This window comes from Bubalus kerabau, chromosome 17 (genome assembly GCF_029407905.1).
Source record: "Bubalus kerabau isolate K-KA32 ecotype Philippines breed swamp buffalo chromosome 17, PCC_UOA_SB_1v2, whole genome shotgun sequence".
Taxonomy (NCBI): Eukaryota; Metazoa; Chordata; class Mammalia; order Artiodactyla; family Bovidae; genus Bubalus; species Bubalus kerabau.
The window spans coordinates 5,266,040-5,290,960 of record NC_073640.1 but is presented as its reverse complement, the minus strand read 5'-3'; the positions used below and the strand labels follow the sequence as shown (position 1 = coordinate 5,290,960).

At 39.8% G+C, this 24,921-nt stretch overlaps 1 protein-coding gene across 2 annotated transcripts in view; it reads left to right on the top strand.

Annotated features, from left to right (window-relative positions):
- Positions 1–19,175, top strand: part of RFWD3 (ring finger and WD repeat domain 3) — a 34,141-nt gene extending 14,966 nt beyond the window's left edge. The window contains exons 5-13 of one of the 2 annotated variants that reach the window (XM_055551853.1): positions 2,958–3,149; positions 3,249–3,340; positions 7,086–7,200; positions 7,703–7,925; positions 10,298–10,448; positions 11,235–11,411; positions 12,182–12,396; positions 13,642–13,853; positions 16,754–19,175. In XM_055551853.1, the coding sequence (XP_055407828.1) occupies positions 2,958–3,149; positions 3,249–3,340; positions 7,086–7,200; positions 7,703–7,925; positions 10,298–10,448; positions 11,235–11,411; positions 12,182–12,396; positions 13,642–13,853; positions 16,754–16,897 (1,521 nt within the window). In that variant the 3' untranslated portion in view covers positions 16,898–19,175. Of the gene's footprint in view, positions 1–2,954; positions 3,150–3,248; positions 3,341–7,085; positions 7,201–7,702; positions 7,926–10,297; positions 10,449–11,234; positions 11,412–12,181; positions 12,397–13,641; positions 13,854–16,753 lie in introns of both variants that reach the window. The other variant, XM_055551852.1, reaches the window with a different exon arrangement.
- The last annotated feature ends 5,746 nt before the right edge of the window (positions 19,176–24,921 follow it).

Here is a 24,921-nt window from a genome sequence, read left to right as displayed (position 1 = left end):
CAGTCCTGGGTGTTCATTGGAAGGACTGATGTTGAAGCTGAAGCTCCAATACTTTGGCCACCTGATGCGAAGAACTGACTCATTTGAAAAGACCCTGATGCTGGGAAAGATTGAGGGCAGGAAGAGAAGGGGACAACAGAGGATGAGATGGTTGGATGGTATCACTGACTCATGAGTTTGGGTGAACTCCGGAAGTTGGTGATGGACAGGGAGGCCTGGTGTGCTGCAATTCATGGGTCACAAGGAGTCGGACACGACTGAGCAACTGAACTGAACTGATAATTACTAATGTTGAGCATCTTTTCTTTTTATGTGTCTCTTGGCCATCTCTTTGGCAAAATGTCTGTTCCCGCCTTCTGACCATTTTTAATCAGGTTTTCTTTGCTATTGAGTTGTGTGAGCTCTTCATTTATTCTGGATATTAACCCTTTATCCGATATATCTTTTAATATCTTCTCCTATTCAGTAGGCTGCCTATTCATTTTGTTGTTAGTTTCTTTTACTGTGCAAAAGCTTCAAGTTTGATACTCTCGTTTGTTTGTTTTTGCTTCCTTCCCTTGCTTGAGGAGACATATTCAAAAAAATATTGCTAGGACTGCTGTTAAAGAGCTTTATTGCCTATGTTTTCTTCCATGAATTTTATGGTTTCAGATCTTATATTTAAATCTGTAGTCCATTTTAAGGTTACTTTTGTATATGATGTGAGAAAGTAGTCCAGTGTTTGGCTGAGTCCCTTTGCTGTACACCTGAAACTATCACAATATTGTTATAGTCCATTATAAAATAGAAAGTTAGAGAAAGTGGTCCAATTTGATTTCTTTTGCATGTAGTTGTCCAGATTTCCCAACAGCATTTATTGAAGAGACTATCTTTCTCCGTTGTCTACTCTTGCCTCTGTTTTCGTAAATTAATGGCCCAAGTAAGTGTGGGTTTGTTTTTGCACCCTTTGTTCTGTTCTGTTGATCTGTATGTCTGCTTATATGATGGTACCTTACTGTTGTGATTACTGTAGCTTTGTAGTACAGATTGAAATCAGAGAGTGTGATATTTCCACCTTTGGTTTCTTTCTTGAGATTGCTTTGGCTATTTCTAGTCTTTTGTTTTCATATAAATTTAAAATCATTTAGTCTAGTTCTATGAAAAATGCTGTTCATATTTTGGCAGGGATTGCATTGCATCTGTAGATTGCCTTGGTAGGAGGATGATTATTTTAACAATGTTAATTCTTCCAATGAGCATAATATGTTTTTCCAATTGTTTATGTCATCTTCAGTTTCTTTCATCAATGTCATAGTTTTCAGAGTCCAGGTCTTTTACCTCTTTGGTTAGATTTAATTCTAGTTTATTTTATTCTTTTTAATACAGGTCATAAATGAGATTATATTTCTTAATTTCTCCTTCTGATAGTTCATTGTTAGTGTGTAGAAATGCAACAGATTTCTATAGATGAATTTTGTATCCTTCGACTTTACTGAATTCATTTAAATGCTCTATTTTAAAATTTACACAAGAGAGATTATATACTATCCTGTTCCAGGACTGATTTCTTTTCCCCCTGACTTGTTGTATCTTGGAGAGCTTTTTTTTTTAATTGTAGGACTAAGTGATTAAATGTGTGATTAATTGCTCAACTAATCTTGATTCTAGTCATGTCTTTTTTTTTTTAAATTTTGGCTGTGCTGGGTCTTCGTTGCAGCACGCAGGGGCTTCTTTAGTTGCAGCACACAAGCTTCTCTTCTCTGTGCTCTGGAGTGCACAGGCTTAGTCGTTGCAGTGCCTAGGCTTAGTTGCTCTGTGGCATGTGGAATCCTAGTTCCTTGACCAGGGATTAAACCCATGTCCCCTGCATTGGAATGCAGATTCCCAGTTACTAGACCACCAGGGAAGTTTCTCTTGGAGAGCTTTTTATTGTCAGTACATAAAATTGAAGGAAATGGGTACCCACTTCAGTATTCTTGCCTGGGAAGTCCCATGCACAGAGAAGCCTGGTGGGCTACAGTCCATGGGGGTCACAAAGAGTCGGACATAACTTAGTGACTATCCAACATAAAATTGAATCTCATTCTTACTGGTAGTAATAGCTGCATAGTGTTTTTACATAGGAATACATTTTTAGTTAATTCTTCCCTTGCATGTGCACTATTGTTGCTTCCTACTAAGATCATGCTGCACTGAGCATCTTTGCATTATTGTCTTGGCAAATATTTGTGGTTATATTCATGGGATATATTTCTTCCAGAGAGGTTGCTTTATCAAAGGAAGAATGTTTGTATTTTTAGTTTTGATAGATAATGCCAAGTTGCCCTCTGGAAAATTTATGCCAGTTTCTGCTTGGAACAGCAGTATGTAAGCATGCCCATTTCTCCCTCACCCTCAGTGCTTCATGTTACCAGACTTTATCTAATAGATGAAAAGAAGTAAAAACATAGTTTAATTTTTGTTTCTTTAATTATAGCTGAACACTTACCAGCCATTCGTATTTTTGTGTGAACTGTTTATATTCCTTTCTCTTTTCCCTTGTATTTTTATCTTTATTCACATGGACCAGATTTTTTTTTTTTTTCCCAGATATTTTATAGTTACTTGAATTATGAACCTAATTTCAAATGTATCAAAGACTTAATATTCCCTGTGTTATTTAACTGGGTTATTAACTTCCGGGTTTGTTTTGTTTTAGTATCTTTGTAAATTAGCTCCTTTTTGTCATTTGAATGAAAAAAAATCAAGAATTTCATGAGTTCAAAGGATAATAATAATATCACGGTTTATATTATCTTTGACCAGATTGCACTCTGGAAAGAATGTGAAGTGATTCATGGGTATTGGGTTTTTCTTTGGCATTTTTCAGTTGAGTTTGTTCATTTTTGTGTGACTTTTGTTAATTTGTTAGTTTCATATCTTCAAGACAGATTTTGCATTTTCTCTAATTTGAATGTATTATGGTTTCCATCCAGCAGTCTCCCCAGAAGTCTAACCCTTCTCTAACTTCTGCTTCTGTGGATGAGGATGAAGGAGACACTTGCACAATATGTTTGGAGCAGTGGACCAATGCTGGGGATCACCGGCTCTCTGCATTGCGCTGTGGGCACCTCTTTGGGTACAAATGCATTTCGAAGTGGCTCAGAGGACAGACCCGAAAATGTCCCCAGGTAGAGACCGTAGTTAAGAACTGTGTATGTGCACAGTCAACATGTTAACTCAGGCGAATTCCTAGAACCACACTAATTGTGTCCTATTTGGCTCCTTAGTGCAACAAGAAAGCCAAGCAAAGTGATATCGTTGTCCTTTATGCCCGGACCTTGAGACCTTTGGACACTAGTGAGCAGGAGCTCATGAAGAGGTAGGTGGAAAGAGTCTGTCTAGCTGGAACATTCCCTTTTGGTTCTTTGTAGGCTCATCTGAAAAAGAGGGTATGATTCACTCTTAGTGTGATTCTGAGGCTTTCCTTGGACTGTGACTAGGGATCTCTGGGGATTGTTGGCAATTTAACATTGTGACTTATGATACATGTCTGATCACCTGATGCACGGTTTGCTCTCCAAATTGGATTAAAAGTGATGATCTGGAGTAACAAATTATTGTGACTTCACCTAGCTCAATGAATGTGAGCCCCAGGACTTTTGCTTGAACTCTTCAGGGAAAAAAGCTAGTATAGAATATCAGAAAATGAAGTCAATGCATAGGAAAACAACTGAGAAGTTGAGGATAAAAATCTCCTTTCTTGAAAGAGAGGGAGTTGAAAGAAGAGCAACAGGTGGTAGACTGCTGCGCTCATCCGTGTGCTCAGCACCTCTCATAAGCCTCCATTTTCAGGGCCTGAGGGTTGTGTGCTGATTGGAGCAGGTAGCTCTGCAGGAGCACTTTGGCATTCCTGTGAACTTGGAGTCAGCGCTAAGACTTAAGTCTTTGGTAATATGACTTGGGGAGGCCAAGACATGGTCTGGTAAGCCCTCCTGAAATCAAAAGTCATAGAGAAACCTTTAGCCATACAGTAATACCTCACACCTAAGCTGGGCAGCAGACCCATACAGAAAGTTAGCCTGGATTTTTTGGTAGCCTGTCCAGCTTCTTCCCTAAGGGATTACCTTTACTGTCTGCCTCTGCCACTAAATGCGGTGAATACTGAATCAGGGAATGAGTGGCCAATTCATTGTGGCCAATTCATGGCCATCTAGAACACACTCCAAGTCTCAACCTCCTTGTCATTAGAATAGGCTTAGATACTTTTTTAAAAACTGAGAATTTTTGCTTCTTGTGTCCCTAAGCCCTCCTGCCACAGTATTCTACAAGGAAGTCTCATAACTGAAGCAATACAATGCAAGAAATTATTGGGATTTGGGAAGCCCATGGACAATTGCTAAAAGCAGTACTTATAAAATATGCTTTAAGAACAATAAATATTGGGAATTCCCGGGTAACAGCATTCCCAGGTCTAGTGGTTCAGAATCATCCTTGCGATGCAGGGGAGGCAGGGGAGGAGATTCCACATGCCATGCAGCAGCAGCCAAAAACCACTCCCCCTGCATTGAGAGTACAGGGATGTGGGTTTGCTCATGCATTACTGGTAAAAATGTACATAGATATAAACATTTAGAGAGGCCCTTGGCAATATAATTCAGAAGTCTAAAAGGCATTCTAAAAAAATGATTAAGGATATGTACAAAAATGTGTTTAATCAGGCTTTTCATTTAGTTAATAATCCAAACCAAGAAGGTTAATTGGTTGAGTAAACTCTGGCATATCCATGTGATGAAACACTATACATTGATTAAAACTGATGTTGAAATACATTAGTATGTTGTCATGTAAAAGCATGTTGTTAGTGTGGTTATATTTTTGCGAACTGGAAAAAAACATAAGTCACTATAAAGTGGAATTACAGATGTATAAATTTTACTCCTTGTTTGCCTTTTTTTTATTCACTCCAACGACTATTTATTTGTAGTATGTTAAAATGACAGGTACGTGGTGAGGGAAATTTCCTTGAAAAGGCAAAACCAGTAGGGGTGGCTATTAATGCATGATTGTATTTAAAACTTTGCTGATTACTACAATCGGTGTACTCCTTAGCCTCTTGAGAAGAGTTTCAAAATGGTGATACATACCGAGACTAATAGGATGAATACCCACAGGCTCAACTTTATCAAATCTTAACATTTTCCGTATTTGTTTTGGGTCTTTAAAAAAAGAAATACATCCTTATAGATATCGAGGAGGCTTCCTTGTGCACCAAGTTTTTCTTAATTCCATCTCTTTTCTCAGATGATCTATGACCATAAATCACATACAGTGTGATTTAGAAAGTTTTCACATTTTATGCAGATGTTATTGGATTATAGTTTTTCTTCTGTAGCTTGATTTTGCTTAATACTCTGAGGCACATATCCTGGTTGATATGTAGCTCTCGTTGATTCATTTTAATTTCTATAAAGTGTTCTAGTTCTGTAGAGTTTTCCTATATGTATTTTGTATTGGTAGACAGGTAGTTTCCAGTTTTCATTAGTATAAGCCATGTTGCAGAGAAATGGATGAGAGTTTCATTATGTCTAAAAATGGATTTGCTTTATCATAGGGAACATGTAATTTCAACTTTACTAGATATTGTCAAATTGGTCTTTGTAGAGGCTTTTCCAGTTTATACCAGCAGCAGTAATGTAAGGGATTTTGCATTTTTTTCATACCTTCATCTATTCTATATTATCAGACTTAATTTTGCCAGTTTCATGGAGTGAAGTAGCGTTTACTTTAGTTTGCTTTTCTTATGATGTTTTTCTCAATCACTTATGAGGTTGAACATACTGTTCTGTAAATTGTGTTCAAATATTTTACTCATTTATATTGAGCCAAGTATATTATTTATTTGTTTCTTACTGATTTATAGTTCTTTGTTTTCCTTATGCTAACTCTTTGTTGGTTGTGCACATTGCATATGTCATCTTCTAGTTTTTGATTTGTCTCTTTGACTTGTTTATGGTATCCTTTGTTGAAAAAGTTTTTACTTTCAGCGAAGTATGTCCTATCTATAAATTTAAATTGCTACTTCTGTTCTAACTTATGTTTCTATATAATAAATGGACTACCCTTTTGTTCTAGGATCTGTTTGTTAGTTCTAGTGCTTCAGTTTAGTCTTTCTAGCCATCAACATTATATAATATCCTTTCACTTATTCACTGTTTTCCTTGTGTCTTTTATAACTGTATTTTGCTTCTTAAAGGCCTTAACTTTATTCCTAGGTTGCTGTTAGAATGCTATTTCAAATGAACTTTTTTTGTTACATTTACAAATCATCTGTCTGGTATATGGGAATGCTGTTGATCTAATTTTCTTGATCTTAACTCTAGTAACCTTACTAAACTCTTAATAGCTTGTGGGTTCTCTTGAATTTTCCATGAAGATAAATAAGAGCCACTTTATCTCTTCCTTTCCAATTTTCATCTTTTTTCTCTCCTATCTTATTGGAGTGGAAATCTCTATTTGCATTTCATATTTTAAAATGTGAATTTATGATTTTCATACCTATGAATGTGTCCTTTCATTGTACATTATTCCTCTTTATGCTTGTCCATCCTATCCTTTTTAATTGTAATCGGTCTTCTTTTTTTTTTTTTTTTAGCATTTACCTGGTATATACTTTTTTTTAAACTTCCAACCTCTTTTTATAGTGTTATTTATTTGAATATCTCATGAACATCCAGTAGCTGATTTTCTTTTTATCTGGTAGATCATCTTGGTCTTTTAACAGGTCATTTTACACTTTTCTGATTTGACTCTAACTCAGGCAGTGAGCTTGGCTGTAATTCCTCATTTTGCATTTTATGTCCCCATTCCTTAGTAAGAGCCAAATTCCTGGTCATTGCCTACCTCAACAGTGAGACCCACTCCAGCAGGCTAATGAGCTCAGCCCTGTGTGCTATTCTTTTGTAATGTTTCTTGGTTTGAGAGATTTTTCTCGTTATATTTTATTCCCTAAATGACATATTTATAGTCAAAGTGTGTATATCATAGCATAAATTTACTGTGCATCTTGATGAGAAGTCTTTCGTAGCCTTTCTAATATCCGCCTGTTGCTGGCTTTCCCCCTCTAGTTCCTTACAAAAGGAACAGAAGCTAAGGAAGAAGGCTGAATTAGACTCGGCACAGTGTCGGCTGCAGCTTCAAGCCCTCACTGATAAATGCTCTAGGCTTCAAAGTCGTGTTCAGGTAAGTTTGCCTTTTCTAATCCAAAGAACTGTTGGAATAGGAATTAAGAAGGCATCTAAATATTTAGTTTCACTCAGATACAAATAGGATTTACCAAGTTTTTCAGGAAGGAAACATGATCAACTGTTTATTTTTTGTTAGAACTTATATATGTGCTTTATGATGAATTCTACTGCATCCTGAATTAAAAAAAAAAAAAATGGAACAGCCACCTGATAATTCACAACTTGTTTAGGTCGTTTCATTTCCTTGAATCTACCAAAAGTGAGAATTTTAGACAAAGTGACTGTCTAAATCATTAAAGACTTTCGGCCCTTTATGATTATGTGCTTTCCCTATTTCAACTGCTTGTTGAAATATGTGAAAACTGCAGCAGTTCTTTAGAATTCATGTTAATATTTTCATGTAAAGGAGAAATATCCTTGTATTAGATCAAGGAATTGTATTTGAGGGTAATACCAGACGAAAAAGCTTTATGTCTTCAAAATCGTTTTCGTTTTAGGACTTGCAGAAACTTATCGGTCAGGATAAGATCTCACAACAGCCTGGGGGTTCCCAAGCACATTTCCTAAGTGGCCTGCCCACCAGCCAGAGTCAACAGAAGTACCATTTCCAGAAGGCATTCACAGTGTCTCAAACAGGAAACTGTCGAGTCATGACATACTGTGATGCTTTGAGCTGCCTGGTGGTATCACAACCTTCTCCTCAGTCCGCCTTCCTTCCAGGTGAATAGTCCAGAACCTCAGTTTTTATGTTCATTGTTGGACTCTATTTATTTCCTCCCTTTTTGGATAATCCAGGACTCACTAGTAGGTGAACACTGTCCACAGCCCACCAGATCACTTTTTTCCTAGTTACTTTCCTTGATACAGATACGTTAGGGTACTACAGAGATGTCTGTACTGTCTGTTTGACTTCTGTAAACTTGTTCACCAGAAGGGCAGAGATGCTGAACCATGGTAAAGTGAGAGAAGACGTACTTAGAAGTGTGAGTTGTCCAAGGATAAGGACTATAATTGCTTGTATGTCCTGCTAAAATGCAGATTCATTTAGCCTAGAAATGTTTGAAAAAAACACTACCCCAAGGTCTAATTCAAGTTAAAACAAGATTGAATGCTTATTTTCAGTAGTGTGCACATTGACAAATTCCAAGTAAAAGAATTTGGGAACATTATTATTTTATTAATATTGTACTGATTTTCTCTTTTTTGTGCGCTTTTCAAGTTTCATTTTAGGTTGTTTTAATGTTGAAAACCAAACCGCACAGGCCCAATGTTGTAGATATTTTTTCCTGCTCTCTTCAGCATATGATTTCTGCCAACTGTAAGGTCCCTTTGCTTCTGCCTGATTTAGTGTCTCCCCACTTAGAAATTCCTTTCAAATGCTTCAAAACTGTGTCCCCCATACTTAGGTATGTACAGGATTTGTAGTGGAATCCCTTGAATATCATATATTTTTCTATTCACTGATACTAACTCTGAGTTGAGAGGCTATCAGGAGGCTCCAGTTGAGGGGAAAGTAAAAAGATTGTTTATAATGTTGCTATATTCCATTCACAGTTTTAATAAAAAGATTTATTTTCAAGTGAAACCTTCCCCATTAATTGGAAAAATATTTATTCCAGTTGTTCATCAAATTGGGTGTAATCTGTTCCTTTATTTCTTAGTGTGTCTGTTCTGTCCTGCACAGCCAGCTCTTCCTGATAGGCTGATAATGCTAATTTCTTGTTTCCTTTAATGATTAACTAGGCAAAATCTCAAGTTCCCTTGTTGATTTAAAACCTATAGTTTCCATGTTTGTTTCTCTGGCTCTGCTAATTCTGTTTTAGCAGAAATCACAATAAACTTTCTCTCACTTAATTCCCTAGTGAAGGAGAAGTGTGATTCAAGGCTATCTGTTTTTTCAGGTGTCTCAACTCACTCATGTATTTGGCTGCATTGGGTCTTAGTTGCATCGTGCGGGGTCTTTCCTTGCGGTTCTTGAGCTCTCTAGTTGGGACTGGTGGGCTTTGGAGTGCACAGGCTTCAGTAGTTGACGTGCACAGGCTTAGTTGCTCTGTGGCATGTAGGATCTTAGTTTACAGACCAGGGATTGAACCCACATCTCCTACACTGCAAGACAAATTCTTAGCCACTGGACCACCAAGGAAGTCCCTCAAGGATATCTTGATTTGACAAATTTTGTAAGTGTATAACTCAGATAAAATATATACTTGATAAAATAAATGTGTTATTATTCCCTGGTAAGAGAACAGAGTAACAAATAAATTTAAAAGGACAAGTTTTTGGCTTTCTTTTCCCCTCTTGGAATGATATACATTATGATACTTGATTTTACCTATTTTCATTCTGTTTCAGAAAAATGTAGCATTTTGACCACATGACACAGAAATTACTTATCTCCATTCTTTGTTGTTCACTCTCATCTACATTTTTGAGTATATGTGGTTCAGAAAGACTAGTCTCTTGCTTTCCTTTAAAAACTTTATTATTACAGTATAATTGATATACAGTAAACTGCACCTCCTTAATGTGATATACCATTTGGTGAGTATTGATGTATGTATCAATCAGTATTTGTGTATACTTCTAAAACCATCATAACAATCAAGGTAATGAACATACCAGTTGTCCTGAAAGTTTGCTCAGGCTCTTTGTAATCCATCATCCACCTGTTCCTCCCTCCTCTCCCCATCCCAAGGCAACTACTTTCTATCTTGGTATATTAGTTTATAATTTCTAGAATTTACATAACTGGAGCCATACAGTGTTACTCTTTTTGTCTGGGTTCTTTCAAGGTAACTTTATAAAGATTATTCATATTATTGTGTCTGTCAGTAGTTCATTTCTTTTTATTGCTGGGTAGTATTCCACTGTATGTGTATATGATGGTTTCTCATATACTTGATAGACATTTGGGATAGAATGTACTTTTTAAAATAAATTATAACCTGGGAGTTATTTTCTTTGTTCGACTAGTTTTTTCCCAGAAACTGACATGCCAAGAAAGGTGAACAAAGGTGTTGCTTGAAATGGCTGTTTCCTTTGCCCTGAATTGACTTTCAGTGATCTGTTTCATTCTCTTATAAATTTGGCAGGCTTTGGTGTTAAGATGTTGAGTACTGCCAACATGAAAAGCAGTCAGTATATTCCTATGCATGGCAAACAAATACGTGGACTGGCTTTCAGCAGTCGATCCAAAGGCTTACTTCTCTCTGCTTCCCTGGACAGCACAATTAAACTGACCAGGTGAGTACTTTGTGGGGAAGATGGGCCTTGGGATGCCTAGTGTTGAGTAGCTTGGAAATTAGTATCTGTGTTATGATGACCTTGCCTTTTGGGGTGGGGATGGGATGGGAGCTGTCCAAGGCATTGTTTTCTCAGATCCAGGTTCATTGAATTTTAAATATATTGCTTTAAGAAGTGAACACAGCTGATTGCAAAGCTAAATATGTGATGGTCCATTTCTTTAAAATTATATATGCTACAAAATATATCTTAAACCATGTAGATATATATCTTTCGACTTTTCAAGAATGATTCAGCTTAATTTTACCCCAAAACTCAGTGTATCAATTCTGTTATGTTTTATATATATATAAATGCTATGACTTATTTTAGTAGTATTGAAAAATAGAAGGGAAAAAAGAAAGGTTAAATACCAAACTGTCATTAATGACTACTTCTGGATAGTTGGATTATAACTTTTTATTTTTCTTACATGTGTTTTCTAATTTTTCAGTATTAAACATTGAATATCTGTGTAATAGGTAGCTGTGGAGAAGGATATAGGATCAGGGGAAGGAATATACTGTTTATCTGTCCCTTTAACTTATTCTTCCTAACAGCTTAGTAGGAAAATCTATATCCTCCAAAACAAATATTGTGGAATTAAGAGGAGTTATCTCCATAGACCTTAGGGGAAATTGGGAATCTATGTAGTTTTGATGTGTGGGTGTGTTCTTATCTTTACATCTTTGTTCTGTGTTTGATTTTTGTAATGCATAATTGTAAAAGTCTTTTGTAACTCTACAGCCTGGAAACAAATACTGTGGTCCAGACTTACAACGCTGGACGGCCTGTCTGGAGCTGCTGCTGGTGTCTTGATGAAAACAATTACATCTATGCTGGACTGGTCAACGGTTCGATTCTGTTATATGACCTTCGAAATACAAGCTCTCACGTCCAGGAGTTAGTACCTCAGAGAGCTAGGTAGGGAGCCACCTGAAAGTAACAGCTTTCTCTTAGACTATTATATTAATCCTCTCTTTTACGAGTGTTTCACAGTTGATCAGAATTTCTCACAGAGGGCAGTTCTCTGAGTCCTCTGATCTATTCTCACTTCAGAATCAGTAAAATCCTGGAGTTTGTGTTATGATAGCTCATATGGCAGAAAGTTCTCATACCAAGTATAACCAGATTCATAGAATTACACGTCACAGTGTGCCAGAATAAAACCACTACTTTGTTCAGAACCCAACTCCACCATTTATGAGCTGTGTGACCTTGGTTACGTTTCTTGGCCTGTTGTGAACTAACCAGTGGACCACTAGGGAATTCTCTGTGCTGTATTTTAATTGAAGGAGTCTGTCAAATACAGCTTGGAAGCTTTAGTTTATTGGATATATAAGTTGAATTTCCTTCCTGACTTTTTGTGTTTGTGTGTGTGTGTCTAACCCCATTTCCAAAAGCTTCACACCAGTCAGGCTTCCTTGTGTTTGTAATCTTGTACTGTTAAATTTCCTACTCCGCTTTTTCCCCACTGCTTTTAGAGATGTGGAATTTCCTCTGAAACTGGGTGTGGAATATTATATATATGCCCTTTTGTTCCTACAGAGTGGGTTGGTAGTTATTATTAGATAAGGACAGTGACTTACAAAATTTCTTCTATAGAGGTAGGAATGTCCTTGACTCCTCATCGTGGCGCCTGAAGTAGTTCAGATATTGGCAGGTAAGACTCGGTTTCCTTTCTTTCCCTTCAGATGCCCACTGGTATCCCTGTCGTATATGCCCAGAGCTGCCTCTGCTGCGTTTCCATATGGTGGCGTGTTGGCTGGAGCGTTGGAGAATGCCTCTTTTTGGGAGCTGAAAATGGGTTTTACTCATTGGCCTCATGTGCTGCCCGTGGAGCCTGGGGGCTGTGTAGACTTTCAGGTAGAGAGCAGCACCCGCCACTGTCTCGTGACTTACAGGCCTGGTGAGTGTTGTTGGGGTGTCCTCATGGGACCTGTGGTTGGTTTGGAAGTAGATTGGTAGAGGGGAGGAAAGGAGAGCTTGCCCTAGCTTTCAGGTGGTGCTGGTCAGCCCCTCATGGACTAACAGCTCTTGCCGCTGCAGGGAGCTTCTGTAGAGCCTGCCTCCCTGTCCCTCCCTTGTGTGAACTAGGACATACTTGGCCAGGTACTACTTGGAAGTGGAATTAGGATCCTCCACTTTAGGATCCTCTCTGACTTACGACAGTGATGGAATGAGGAGACCTGCTCTTGAGGCCACTGAGCTACCTTACATCAGTTTCATGTCTTCTGCTCGCCCCTCAGTTCACTTACAAGGAAGGCCCAGATGAAAGCAGTCATGTAGAGGGCCCAGACGCTAAGCTGTTAGCTGTTCTTCCTTATTTGGGGCCCCAAAGTTAAGTGGGGACTAGATGGACAACCATGGTGGCCCTAGCCAGCTGAACTTCTCACAGCTTCCAGAACCAGGACTGCAACCCTTGACTGACTATGCTTAAATTCACAGGTTTTTTTCTAGCTGAAAGGTAATGAATCTAATCTGGTGAGCTATATTGATGGTCAAGTAGATGTTTTGGTCAGAAATAGTCATTAAAGTGCCCATACTTCTGCTAGTTGTGGGTTGACCTAATCATTTTAAGTTTTGTTTGAGCTGAGAAGCTGCCTCAGCAGACTCTCCTTTCCCTTTTGGACCCATCTCCTAGGTCCTCTGTCTCCACGGATTTGCTATGACCTGTAGAAAGCTTGGAGATCCCGTTCTGTTCTCTAGCTTTTGTTTGTCTTTCAGCAGAACCACAGCGATATGTTTCCCCTTCTGTGATAATATGCTTTCACTTTATCTGTACAGTTCTGGGTATTAGTGGGGCCCTCACTGGAGGGAAGGAAAAGACCTTGTCGCCCGAACCCTTAAGGAAGATAAAAACCCAAACAGAAGTCCAGCTGGATACAGTGATTTTCCTAAAAAGGCTAGCTCGTTCTCAGAATTGTTTCCCTCATAGACAAAAACCTATTGTAGATAACTTCATCCTATAGCCCAATGTTGTGAATTTCATTTGTGCTGTATTATTGTGTTCTTACTGTGTTTACTCTGTAGCTATTAATGATGGCTTGATAAAACTGCCTTTTTACTCAACTGTGTTAGAACCAAGTTTAGGTACTTGCTTAATTTCTTTGGACCATCCCTACAGATCAATACTGATTTCTCTTTCTCTTAGATAAAAATCACAACAACTTACGAAGTGTGCTCATGGAGATGTCCTATAAACTGGATAATGCTGGAGAGCCCATCTGCTCCTGCCATCCTGTACAAACGTTCTTTGGGGGACCCTCCTGCAAATTGCTAACCAAGAGTGCCATTTTCCAAAATCCAGAGAATAATGGCAGCATCCTGGTGTGTACTGGGGATGAAGCATCAAAATCTGCCCTGGTGAGTAGTCTGTTTTTTATACTGATGTGTTTAAAGCTAAAAACCAAAGTTCTCCATAATTGCACGTACCTCCATATGTGTATATGTGTGGTTGCTTTTTTTTAATACAAGTCACACTTTATTGGGTTGGCCAAAAAGTTTTTTTCTGTTGATGGCTCTAGTAGCACATAGTTGACTGTAACTTCACTTGAAACAATTTTGTTAGATTGGATTGTGACAGCTATCATATCAGTGTGTATTAAAAATAAGACTTGTCAAGGTGGGTGAATTTTGTGTAGCCATTTTAATATTGACAGTGGAAGGAAAAAAGGCAACTTTTTTTTTCAGCATATTATGCTTTATTATTTCAAGAAAGGTAAAAACTTTGGTGAAATGCAGAAACAGATTTGTGTATGGGAAAAGTGCTGTGACTGAACATGTCGAAAGTGTTTTCAAAGTTTTGTGCTAGAGATTTCTCGCTGGGCGATGCTCCACAGTCGGGTAGGTCAGTTGAAGTTGATAGCGATCACCTCGAGACATTAAATGAGAACAGTTAACATTATACCACACAGGAGATAGCCAGCATACTCAAAATATCCAAATCAAGTGTGAAAGATCATTTGCATCAGCCTGATTATGTTAATCACTTTGATGTCCAAGTTCCACGTAAGTTAAGTGAAAAACACTTTGTATTTCTGCATGTGATTCTCTACTGAAATGTAATGAAAATGTTCTTTTTTAATACAAATTGTGATGGGCAGTGAAAAGTGGATACTGTACAATAATGTGTACATTATTAATTAATTAATGTGTACAGAAGAGATCCTGGGGCAAGCGAACTGAACCACCACCAACCACAACAAAGGCCAATCTCCATCCAAAGAAGATGATATTGTATATGTGGTGGGATTGGAAATGAGCTCTATTATGAGCTTCTTCCAAAAAACCAAATGATTAATTCCAACAAGTACTGCTCACAATTAGACCAACTGAAATCAGCATTCAATGAAAAATGTCCGGAATTAATCAACGGAAAACACATAATCTTCCGTCAGAATAATGCAAGACCATGTGTTTCTTTGATGACCAGGCAAAAACTGTTACAGCTTGGCTGGGAAGTTCTTATTCATCCACTCTATTCACCAGACATTGCACCTTTGTATTTCCATTTATTTATTTTAGTCTTTACAAAATTCTCTTGATGGAAGAAGTTTCAATTCTGTGGAAGACTGTAAAAAGCACTTAGAATAGTACTTTGCTCAAAAAGATAAAAAGTTCTTGGAAGATAAAGTTATGAAGTTGCCTGAAAAATGGCAGAATGTAGTATAACAAAACGTTCGAGAAAGTTCTTGATGAAGATGGTCTTTTATTTTTACTTAAAAACATAAGGAACTTTTTGGCCAACCCAATACATACTGCTTTTCCATTTAACTTCCTGTTTTGGTTATCTTTCCATACCAATATCTATAGATTGACATCATTCTTTATAAGTGAGCTGTAGTGTTTTACGTGACCTATGTCAGATATCCTGCCTTTGTGCGACCTTGTGAAGGTTAGGGACAAGCTGTTTTACCCCCCAGGCAGTGCTGTCTCTGCAGTGCTTTTAAAGTTGTGCGATGATAAACATATAGTTATATGTTTTAGGGGGGAAAAAGGCACTACTGAAACCTCTATAAAATCGTTGATCAATTCAAGATGAAACTAACAGATGGAAGGTTGATGGGGAATTTTACAGTGGAGGGGTCAGCCTGTTACCACCTGAATACATGATCAACTATTGTGTCACTGTTAGTGGCTTAAGCAGAAATAATTGGCCTCTTGATGTAAGGGAAAATGAAGTACATGATGCCTAGATGTCCTTGAACCCATAGAACAGCACTGCCCACTTAAGGCCATGTGATCCCTTGAAATGTTAATGTGAATGAAAAACTTAATTGTTAAATTTTATGTAATTTAAATGTAAAGAGGTTTAATTGGCTAATGGCAGCCATATTGGATACTGTCACTCTTCAGTCTAATGCTTTTATTTACTGGAATTGCAGTGGATAAGAGAATAAGTTAAGTAATAGCACAGAAAGCAGCAAACAAATCTAGGTTGTGGACATTCTGTAGGACAACAGATCTGCTTCCACAAGTCAGTGGCAGAAGGAGAAAAGAGTGGGGAGGTTGGATCTGCTCAAACTAAGAGAGGCTTATTAAAATTTATGACTACCAAGGGTAATGTGGACCTTATTTGAATCCTGAATCAAACAAAACCAATATAAAAAGAGACTATCAGAAAATTTTTATTTTGCAGTATATGTTAGAGAATACTATGAAATTATTGTTCATTTTGTTAGGCATAGTGACATTGAGATGTAGGAAAATGTCTTTTGTTTGTTTGTTTTTAAGAGATGTATACTTAAGTGTATAAGGGTAAAATGACATGAGGTCAGCAAAGAAAAAAAAAACAATAAACCAGGTATGGTAAAAACTTAGTCATCTGGGTGATGGATTTACTCATAGTACTATTCTACTTTTTATTATGTGAATTTTTTGTCCATAATAAATTTTTTTTTTAAAGGAGAAGAAAGCAGCAGTTGGAATACAGTTTGCATGAGGGCAGAGACAGGGACTTATTGTCTTGTTGACCATTGTTTCCCCTAATAGAGTTCTTGGCATATAGACTGAAGGGGAGAATACTAGGCTTGGTTTTCAGATCCACTCACAGGTAGACCACAATTGTGAATTATAGTAGGTGAGGCTGTGCATGACCTATGTCAGATGTGCTGCTTTTGTGCGACCTTGTGAAGGTTAGAGACATTCTGTTTTACTCCCTGGGCAGTCCTGTCTATGCAGTGCTTTCAGAGTTGTGTGATGATAAAGACTGCAAGTCCCGAGTTGAATTGAAGGACTCCTGACCTTTTTTTCTTCTTTTTAAGCTGTGGGATGCTGGCAGTGGCTCATTGCTGCAGGATCTGCAGGCCGATCAGCCTGTCTTGGACATCTGCCCATTTGACGTGAATCATAACAGCTGCTTGGCTACCTTAACAGAAAAGACTGTCCACATCTATAGGTGGGAGTGACCATGGTCTTGAAACTTATCAGTCATGTTGCTGGTTAATGTTACATGTTGTTTGCTAGTACCTCACAGCCTTGAGCAAGATCTGTGCTTATTGTCTGTGGCCTAGAACTTGTGGGATCATGGTTCCATTAGGTTAATATGATCCTCGGATTCCAGGTCAACAAAACACTATAGATGATGTATCTTCAGTGTCCATCAAAAGAGTAAGTGACTGGTACTCCATCAACATTATCCATTTCTTCGGTTAAAAGCTTTCATGAATCTTTGTTGAGAATCAATATGTTTGATCAGACTTGCTGCTGAGCCTTGGAGAGTATCCTCCCTGCAGTCACTTAGGATATGGATGTACACCGAGCATCTCCAGATGTGACATCCCACCCGAGTTGTCCTGTCACTTGACTGCATGACTTGAAAGTGCTTATGTTCCTGATGGGACTAACCATTTTGATGCTCCTTGGATGCAGCGTGGATGCAGAAGTCTTCAATTGAGCACAAGAGGGCACTATACAATCTTCTGAAGAATTTGACCTATTTCTGACCTTGTAGGCTGATGGTCTTTTAGTAACTTGGTCTCATCCCCACAGAACTGTGTGGTAGAGCTCATCTGGTCTGCTCTGTGGCAGGAACAGCTTTGTTCAGGTGTGCAGTGCCAGGATAGTGGTAAACCCAGTGATGATGGCAGCTGATGAGCTGTAGATCCTTTCCTAATGCCAAGTGTATGGGGTTCATCACATTGTGCGAATCAAGGAAAGAGACCAGTTGTTTGAGCAGTGGGGAAGACTCACTTTTTTTCTAGGCAGCTAAGATCTCAGGATTGGTTTTATATAAGCCAGTGCTTTGAAAGCCACTCTTTGTCCTCTCACTAGGAAAAGATGAGCCATATGTCAAAGCTCTTACTAGTATGAAAGATCAGAAGCATGGTTAGAGAGGTCTAACCAAGAGAGGCTTACAAAAGAGAAGCTGCTTAGACTGCTGTTGAAAGCAGAAGAGGACTTGTCTCTTGCATTTTTAAAGAGTCTCTCTGAATAAAGTTAACCCCTTGGAGTAAGGAGCCATTCTTGAGTGTGTTTAGAATTCCCTGGTTAAAGCCTGCCCCCAGGTGAAACTGTTGTTTGATTCCAAATTCCTCTGATTTGCCTCCTTCCCTAACTTTTTTTAAGTGTTTTTAGTAAAATAACAGTGGTTGGAGGCCTGTGTGGATTGCAGGGAGATGCCCACCAGCTTTCATTCCAGCCCTGGATTGTCCCACTTTTGGAGCTGTATTTTTCTCCAATAGAGGGTTCAGTTTATATCTGTTTGCTTTGCGAAAGGCTACTCTACTAAACTACTCTCCACAACAGAACATGTCTCAAGGCATGCTCCCTGTTCTTGGGGAGCAGGATGGCTAACTGAATTTCTTAAATAATTGTTGTAGAAATGTTATCATTATTTTTATTTTAAAACAGTTCTGATCTGTCTCCTCAGCTGTTTCCAGCATTTCTCACCAGCAAGGGCTTATTGCAGTAGATTTCCCCAGAGTTCCATGTTCTAGTTGTGCTTTTTAAAGAATGGCCTCCTTCTGTTTAAGGACATCTTTCAAAAAGCCAGTTTCCAGAACCTGGGAAAGAGCTCCCTTTTCTAGAAGAGGTGTAACCTTTTGATATGTTGATGATTAAGAATAACTGCCCAGGCCTAGAGCTTCAGGGGCAGAAAAGGATTTGAATTAAAAAACAATCTGGTTTCAGCAGATGATAAGAGAGAGGATACAAGGGGTCAGGCCCTGGCTGCTTTAGTCTTTGGCTAGGGCAGAACCCGCGGCAGGGTTAGGATTTGACTAACGTTGAAGTACACTTAGCTGATGATGATTGAGATCAACCCCCACCCCCAAGCGTAGGAACCAAGGGACTTGTATTATTAGAGAAGTTGAAAGAATCTCATGCCTTACCAGTCCTTGCATTCCCCTAGTAAGTTTAGATGTTAGAGAAACAAAAGTTCTTGCAATTGTGACTGATTTCTCCAGTGGAAGAACTTCCCCTCCACCCCTGCTCCCCTCCGCCTGGGAGGAGAGATGACATCTGCAGATGCAGGCTCTGCCCCACCATCTTCCCTCACCCCAGTCTCTGAGATTGTTTTCCCATTTGAGCGTTTGGAGTTAAGCAGACTCAAAAATATTTTCTTGTTATATATATCCTTGTACCTGCTTTGAAAACCAGACAGTGGGATCTCTATTCATGTCCTATGTTTTAATGTTTGCATTTTATGTTTTAATGTAAAATAGGAAAATAAACATTTACCATATGTTTCAGCTTCTGATGTCTTTTGTCTCTTTGAATGCTAGAGGCAGGAACCTGTGTGCCTTTTGGAAAAGGGGTCTAATCCCAGACTGCCTTGTAGATTTCTTCATTTCGGTAGTACTGGGTCAGAATTACACAGGATGGTCCCTGGATCAAAAGTAAACATCATATTTAAATTAATGAAGTAAGTTGAGGCAGTAGTTGGCAATTCTCTTTTACTGTTGCCTCTTAAGTCCCCAGCACTGGTCACTTGTCTGTTTCTGCTCAGATTCAAGGGTCTAAATCCTGCAAACTACATTTGCTTGCTGGCCTCCTATTAGTCTCTGAGTCCAGAAGACTCTTCTGTGTGGGGAGGAGAGGACTTCCTCTTCTCTTTCTCCTAGTCTTTGGCAGTGCTCCTGGCAGTGACAGCAGCACTGGGCATGTGTGGACTCCTGGGTTTCTGCTCAGCACAGCTCTGGCCACTTGCCTCAGTTTCTTTGTTCTTTTCAGTTCAGGAATTTCTTTTGCTGTAAATCATGGTGTTCTGGGATTAGATTGGAAAGGCTGAAAATGTTTTCCAGCTGAACAGCAAATGGAGTATACTAGATTGCAGGAGGACTAAATCCATAAGTTTAATATTGTCATGGAGCCATGTGCTCCAATAAAAAAGAGGTTAAAAGGTCCTGAGTAAACAAGTAAACCCCAAATTACTAAGAAACCTAACATCACTGTTTCTCTTCCATAGTATTCTTTCCTTGGTTTCCCATCTCAGTGGTTGACTGTAAGTGAAATTTCTAAAAATAAACATTTGTGTGTCCTTGTCCTTTAATCAGTTTGTTTGTTGGTAACAATCTCTTGTTTGTTTATCCCTTTGTAGTTTACACAGCCCCTTTCTAACACATTCATTTTTAAACGATGTTGTGGAGTAAATATTGTTGTTCCAATTTATAGGAGAAGAAACAGGTTAAAAATCAAGTTCAAGAGAAAATAACTTGTAGGTGGCATTTGACTGAATTTTACATATCCTATACTTATTTTACATATTCTATACTTAGCATTCACAATTATAGCAGACAGTCGTGTACTTGTGACATTTTACATTCTTCCAAATGCCCTCATCTGTCTTGGATTTCTGGGTGCCGGGGCTGGAATTACCACACAGTGTGATATCTGGCTATTTGACTGCTCTAATGGCCTCATCTAAGTGGAATCCTACAGTATTTGTCTTTTTATGACTGGCTTATTTCACTTAGCCTAATGTCTTCAGAGTTCATTCATGTTGTAGCATGTGTCAGATTTTCCTTTTTAAGACAATGGTACTCCATTGTATACATGTATACCACATTTTGCTTATCCGTTCATCTTTCAGTGGACAGTTAGGGTGCTTCCACATTTTAGCTATTGTGAATAATGTTACTATGAACATGGGTGTACAAATATCTCTGAGACCCTGCTTTCAGTTCTTTGGGTATATACTCAGAAGCGGAATTGTAGAATCATGGTAATTCAGTTCTTCTTGTTTCTAGCAGCTGTACCATTTTACATTCCTATCAAACAATGCATAAGAGTTTCAGTTTCTCCACATCCTTTCCAACTCTTTATTTTCTGTTTTTTGTTTTGGGGTTTTTGTTTGTTTGACAGTAGCCATCTGAATGCTGTGAGGTGGTATCTCACTGTAGTTTTGATTTGTATTTCCCTAGTGATTAGTGATGTCAAGCATCTTTCCATGTGCTTATTGGCTATTTGTATATCTTCTTTAGAGAAATCTTTATTCAAGTCCCTTGCTCACTTTTAAATTGGGTTGTTTGGTTTTTTGTTGATGCCTAATCCTCTTTGGTTTTCTGCTTCCTCCTAGACCTAGATAACATAGGTGATGCTGGGAGTATTCCAGGAAATGTGGTAAGATGGGGATGATTGAGGCCCAAGAATAATAAAGACCAAGTGGCATTGCTTTACTTTCAGAAGCCAGGAGACCACAATTACCATTATTACCAGCAAGACTGAAGAACTGACCAAAGGACCTTGACCAGCAGGGAACTGGGGAGAGAGAGCCAATAAAAGATAGCATCCCTGGGAGCAGAATAGACACAGCCAAAGAGGGTGCTTTTAAACATCTCTGAACAAAAAGTCCACAAGAAAGGAGGAGCAGCAGGCTAAAGGTGGTCATCCCCAAAGCTCATGTTCCTTTGCTCAGTTTTTAGACCTGAGCCAATTTTCAGATCCAGAACCCACTGATGAACAAGTAGCTATGAACCTAGGAACAGATACTACAACACCACACCAAGTGTATGGTTCCTTCAGTCTTTTCCCCAAAGAGACTCATGGCCATTTACCTAGGACTATACACTGACAAAAGAGAAATAACCATATATTTGAGGACTTTTTGGATATTTGATCGAGTTGTCTTTGATATCAGACCAAAAGCATCAACATAGGCCCCTGGCACGTGGGGACCTCGTACTATAAATAAAAGTCCTGGCCAGATTATGGCTCACAGTGGCCCTACCTAGGGTGAACCCATTCAGTGGTCATTCCCCAGCCCCCAAATACATAACTGGAAATGATGTAGAATAATCTAGATCTAGAAACAGTAAGTTATTGTGAAAATGATCTAGCAACGTGTTTCTGGCTTGTGGGATAAGAATTATGACAGGAAAGGCCAAATCTAAACCTTGGGAACTGCTCTCCAGCCACTGACTGGCACTTTCAGTGCCACAGTCTAGGTTCAATCCCTGGTCAAGGAACTAAGAGCCTGCAAGCCACAAGGCATAACCAAAAAAAGTGTTTTATTGAGGGATGGGGGTTGGAGGATGGTGATTAGTGCCACCATAAAAATCTAAATGCAAGAAGGACCCTGAAAGATGGTGGAGAGTGACAAATATTTCAGTGAGGAGAGCTTCAAGCTGTTCCCTGACCTTTCCACTTTGTGTGGAAGAAGTGGCTTAAGGTGAGAATATAAACATTGCCTGGGCAGGGTCCAACAGACTGTTCTGGGATAACGGCATGTGGTTGGGCTATATGGAGAAGGCACAATGTTTGAAAAATTTTTTTATTACAAAACAATGCCTACCAGAAAGTCTCCACCATGGAAGAGGCATTGAATAGCCAAGTAGTTCAATGACAACCAGTTGACAGCCAGCATTCAGCTGCTGCAGACCTAATACGCTGGGCCCATGAATGGAGTGGCCCTAATGGCAGTGACGGAGGCTACATATAGGCCTGACTTCTGTCTCGGAGAGTGGACTGCCACTTACCAAGGGTGCCTCTGGACGTCCAACCTGTCAGCAACAGACACTAACACTGAGTCTCTAATACACTCTATTCCTAGAGAAGATTAAGCAGCTGCTTTGTGGCAAGTCAGCTACAATGGGCCCCTTCCTCTTGAAAAGGCCAGCAGTTCTTCCTTATGGGAATAGATACCCATTGTGGGCGTGGATTTAACTTTCTTACTCTAAGAGCCTCTGCCGGCAGAATGCCAGATTGAGGCACAGATTGCCGCACAGTATAGCATCTGACCCACGGGACCTACTGTCCAGTGACGGCATTGCAGAAATGGATCCATGACCGTGGGATCTGTTGGTCTTGTCATGTAATACTATACCATCCAGAAACAGCCGGCTAACAGAATACTGATAATGAAGCACCGGCTAAGAAGCAACACTCGGAAAGAATAGGGTTGTCATATGCGGTGTTAAGTAAGAGACCTCTGTTGGTGCTATTTCCCCAGTAGGAAGAATACATGGGTCTAGGAACCACATGGGGAAACAGGAGTGGCTTCACTTACTGTCATTCCTAGTGACCTCATTGATTTTTGTACTTCCCATTCCAGCAACCTGGGCTCCACGTGGTTGAAGGTCCTGGATTCCTATAGGGGTGCACTTTGCCAGAGGACACAGCAAGGGTCCCACGGAACTACACATTAGGGCTGCTACCAGAGCACTTTGGGACTTTGTACCCAGGGACCAGCACGTGAGAAGAGGAATCGCTGTATTGGCAGTGGTAATAAACCCTGATCAACAGGAGAAAGTAGAGCTGCTTGTACATAATGGAAGTAAAGGGGAAGAGCCAGGTGGTCCACTGGGTTGCCTTCTGGTGCTACTCTCTTGCCTCTAACTGTTGGCAGACATGTGCAACAGTACCACACCAGGTCGAGAAGGTTATGACACCCACCACCACTACCACCCCAGGAGTGAAGGCTTGGGGCGTATGTCCAGGTAAGCCACCAAGACTTCTGAGGTGCTAGCTGAGGGTAAAGGAAATTCAAAATGGAGGAAACGGGATAAATACACTCGTAGCCCTGAGGTACCAGCAGTAGTGGACATTAGTTTATCTCACTAACCTCCCTCTTCTGAGTTTTTCCCTCTGAAAAAGAGATCCATGGAAACTAGAGGAGCTGCTCATCACATATATGGAGAGAAATCTTGGGCACAAGGGGTGGAATGGGATGATTATGAAAATTTTCCTCTCAGATCGCTTAAGGACTGTAATTGACCAACAGTCCTAGCTGCTGTGCTCTGAAATGCCATCGTTGGGTTCACTCTGAGGCCACACTCAAGGGATCTTTCAGCCAGTGGCTGAGCATGGCAAGAGATGTTAAAGCAGGCCCTTTTCTGTGAGGTTCTACAGTAACCCTAATTTTCTTTCACAGCTAATCCTGTCTGGAGATTGCTTCTCATAAAACCCAGAATAACCCACTAGGAGGTAAATGGTGGATTAGGTAATGAAACCCAAACAGTCTATGCTGGTTCTTCTAACTACAGTGCTATTCCCAAGGCAGGAAGTACATAGGAGGAAAAGAATTGTTGAATTAAATCTAAAAATGACCTGTTGAAAAGGGGTTAGTTTTTCTAAGGAGGCTTAAAAAACGTTGAGACTTTTGAGCTGAGCGTTAAAAGAAAAATTTTAAGAAGAAAGTGTTGGAACTTCATGGGTCAATGTCACATCTACATGATCTTGAAAATTTGGACATGGCAAGGTCAGGAAGTGCTTGAGGAAATGGAAGACCACCAATGAGCCCTGCGCTAGAGAGAAAGTTGCCAAAGACTGGCAGGGACCAGTGCTGCCTTAGCTGTTGGGAAAGTGCATTCCTGGATTCCATAATCACAATATTTGAAAATCACTCCAGGTGATTCAGCGGCACAGTCATGGTTGGGAAAGTATTCCTGTACTTTGCAAGTTGCCATAGTCCTCACATGGAAAAGATGGCAAGAAGACAGGGGAGGAAAGTGCTCTGCCTGACCATTTCCTTTTCACCTTGCTTGCCTAATGAGAAGAACGGTTAGAGGTCTTCTGGGAAGTCACTTCAGCCACTCAGCAAGGGGAGAAGCAGCTTGGAGTTTAGTAAGCCTTCATGAATGGTTTGCCCTCTTGTGTGCCTAACCTCACTCTGAGCCCTGGGGGTAGTTGTGAGGTGGTTAAAGACTATTAGCTCGTGCTTGGGGATTAAACCACACCCCTGCTGATACTGCTCCAACAGCTTCCCAATGCACGTAGGTTTAAGTAGACTTAAACCCAATGCGTAGCGCGGGCGGCTGCGACACTGCACATAGTGCAGCCGAGAGGAGCGACCCCAAGTCCAGAGGTCAGGGGCAGAAGCCGGGAGGACACCATGCCCGAGGGGCGGCAGCCGAGAGGAGCTACCCCACGTCCAGAGGTCAGGGTCAGAAGCCGGGAGGACACCATGCCCGAGGGGCGGCAGCCGAGAGGAGCGACCCCACGTCCAGAGGTCAGGGGCAGAAGCCGGGAGGACACCATGCCCGAGGGGCGGCAG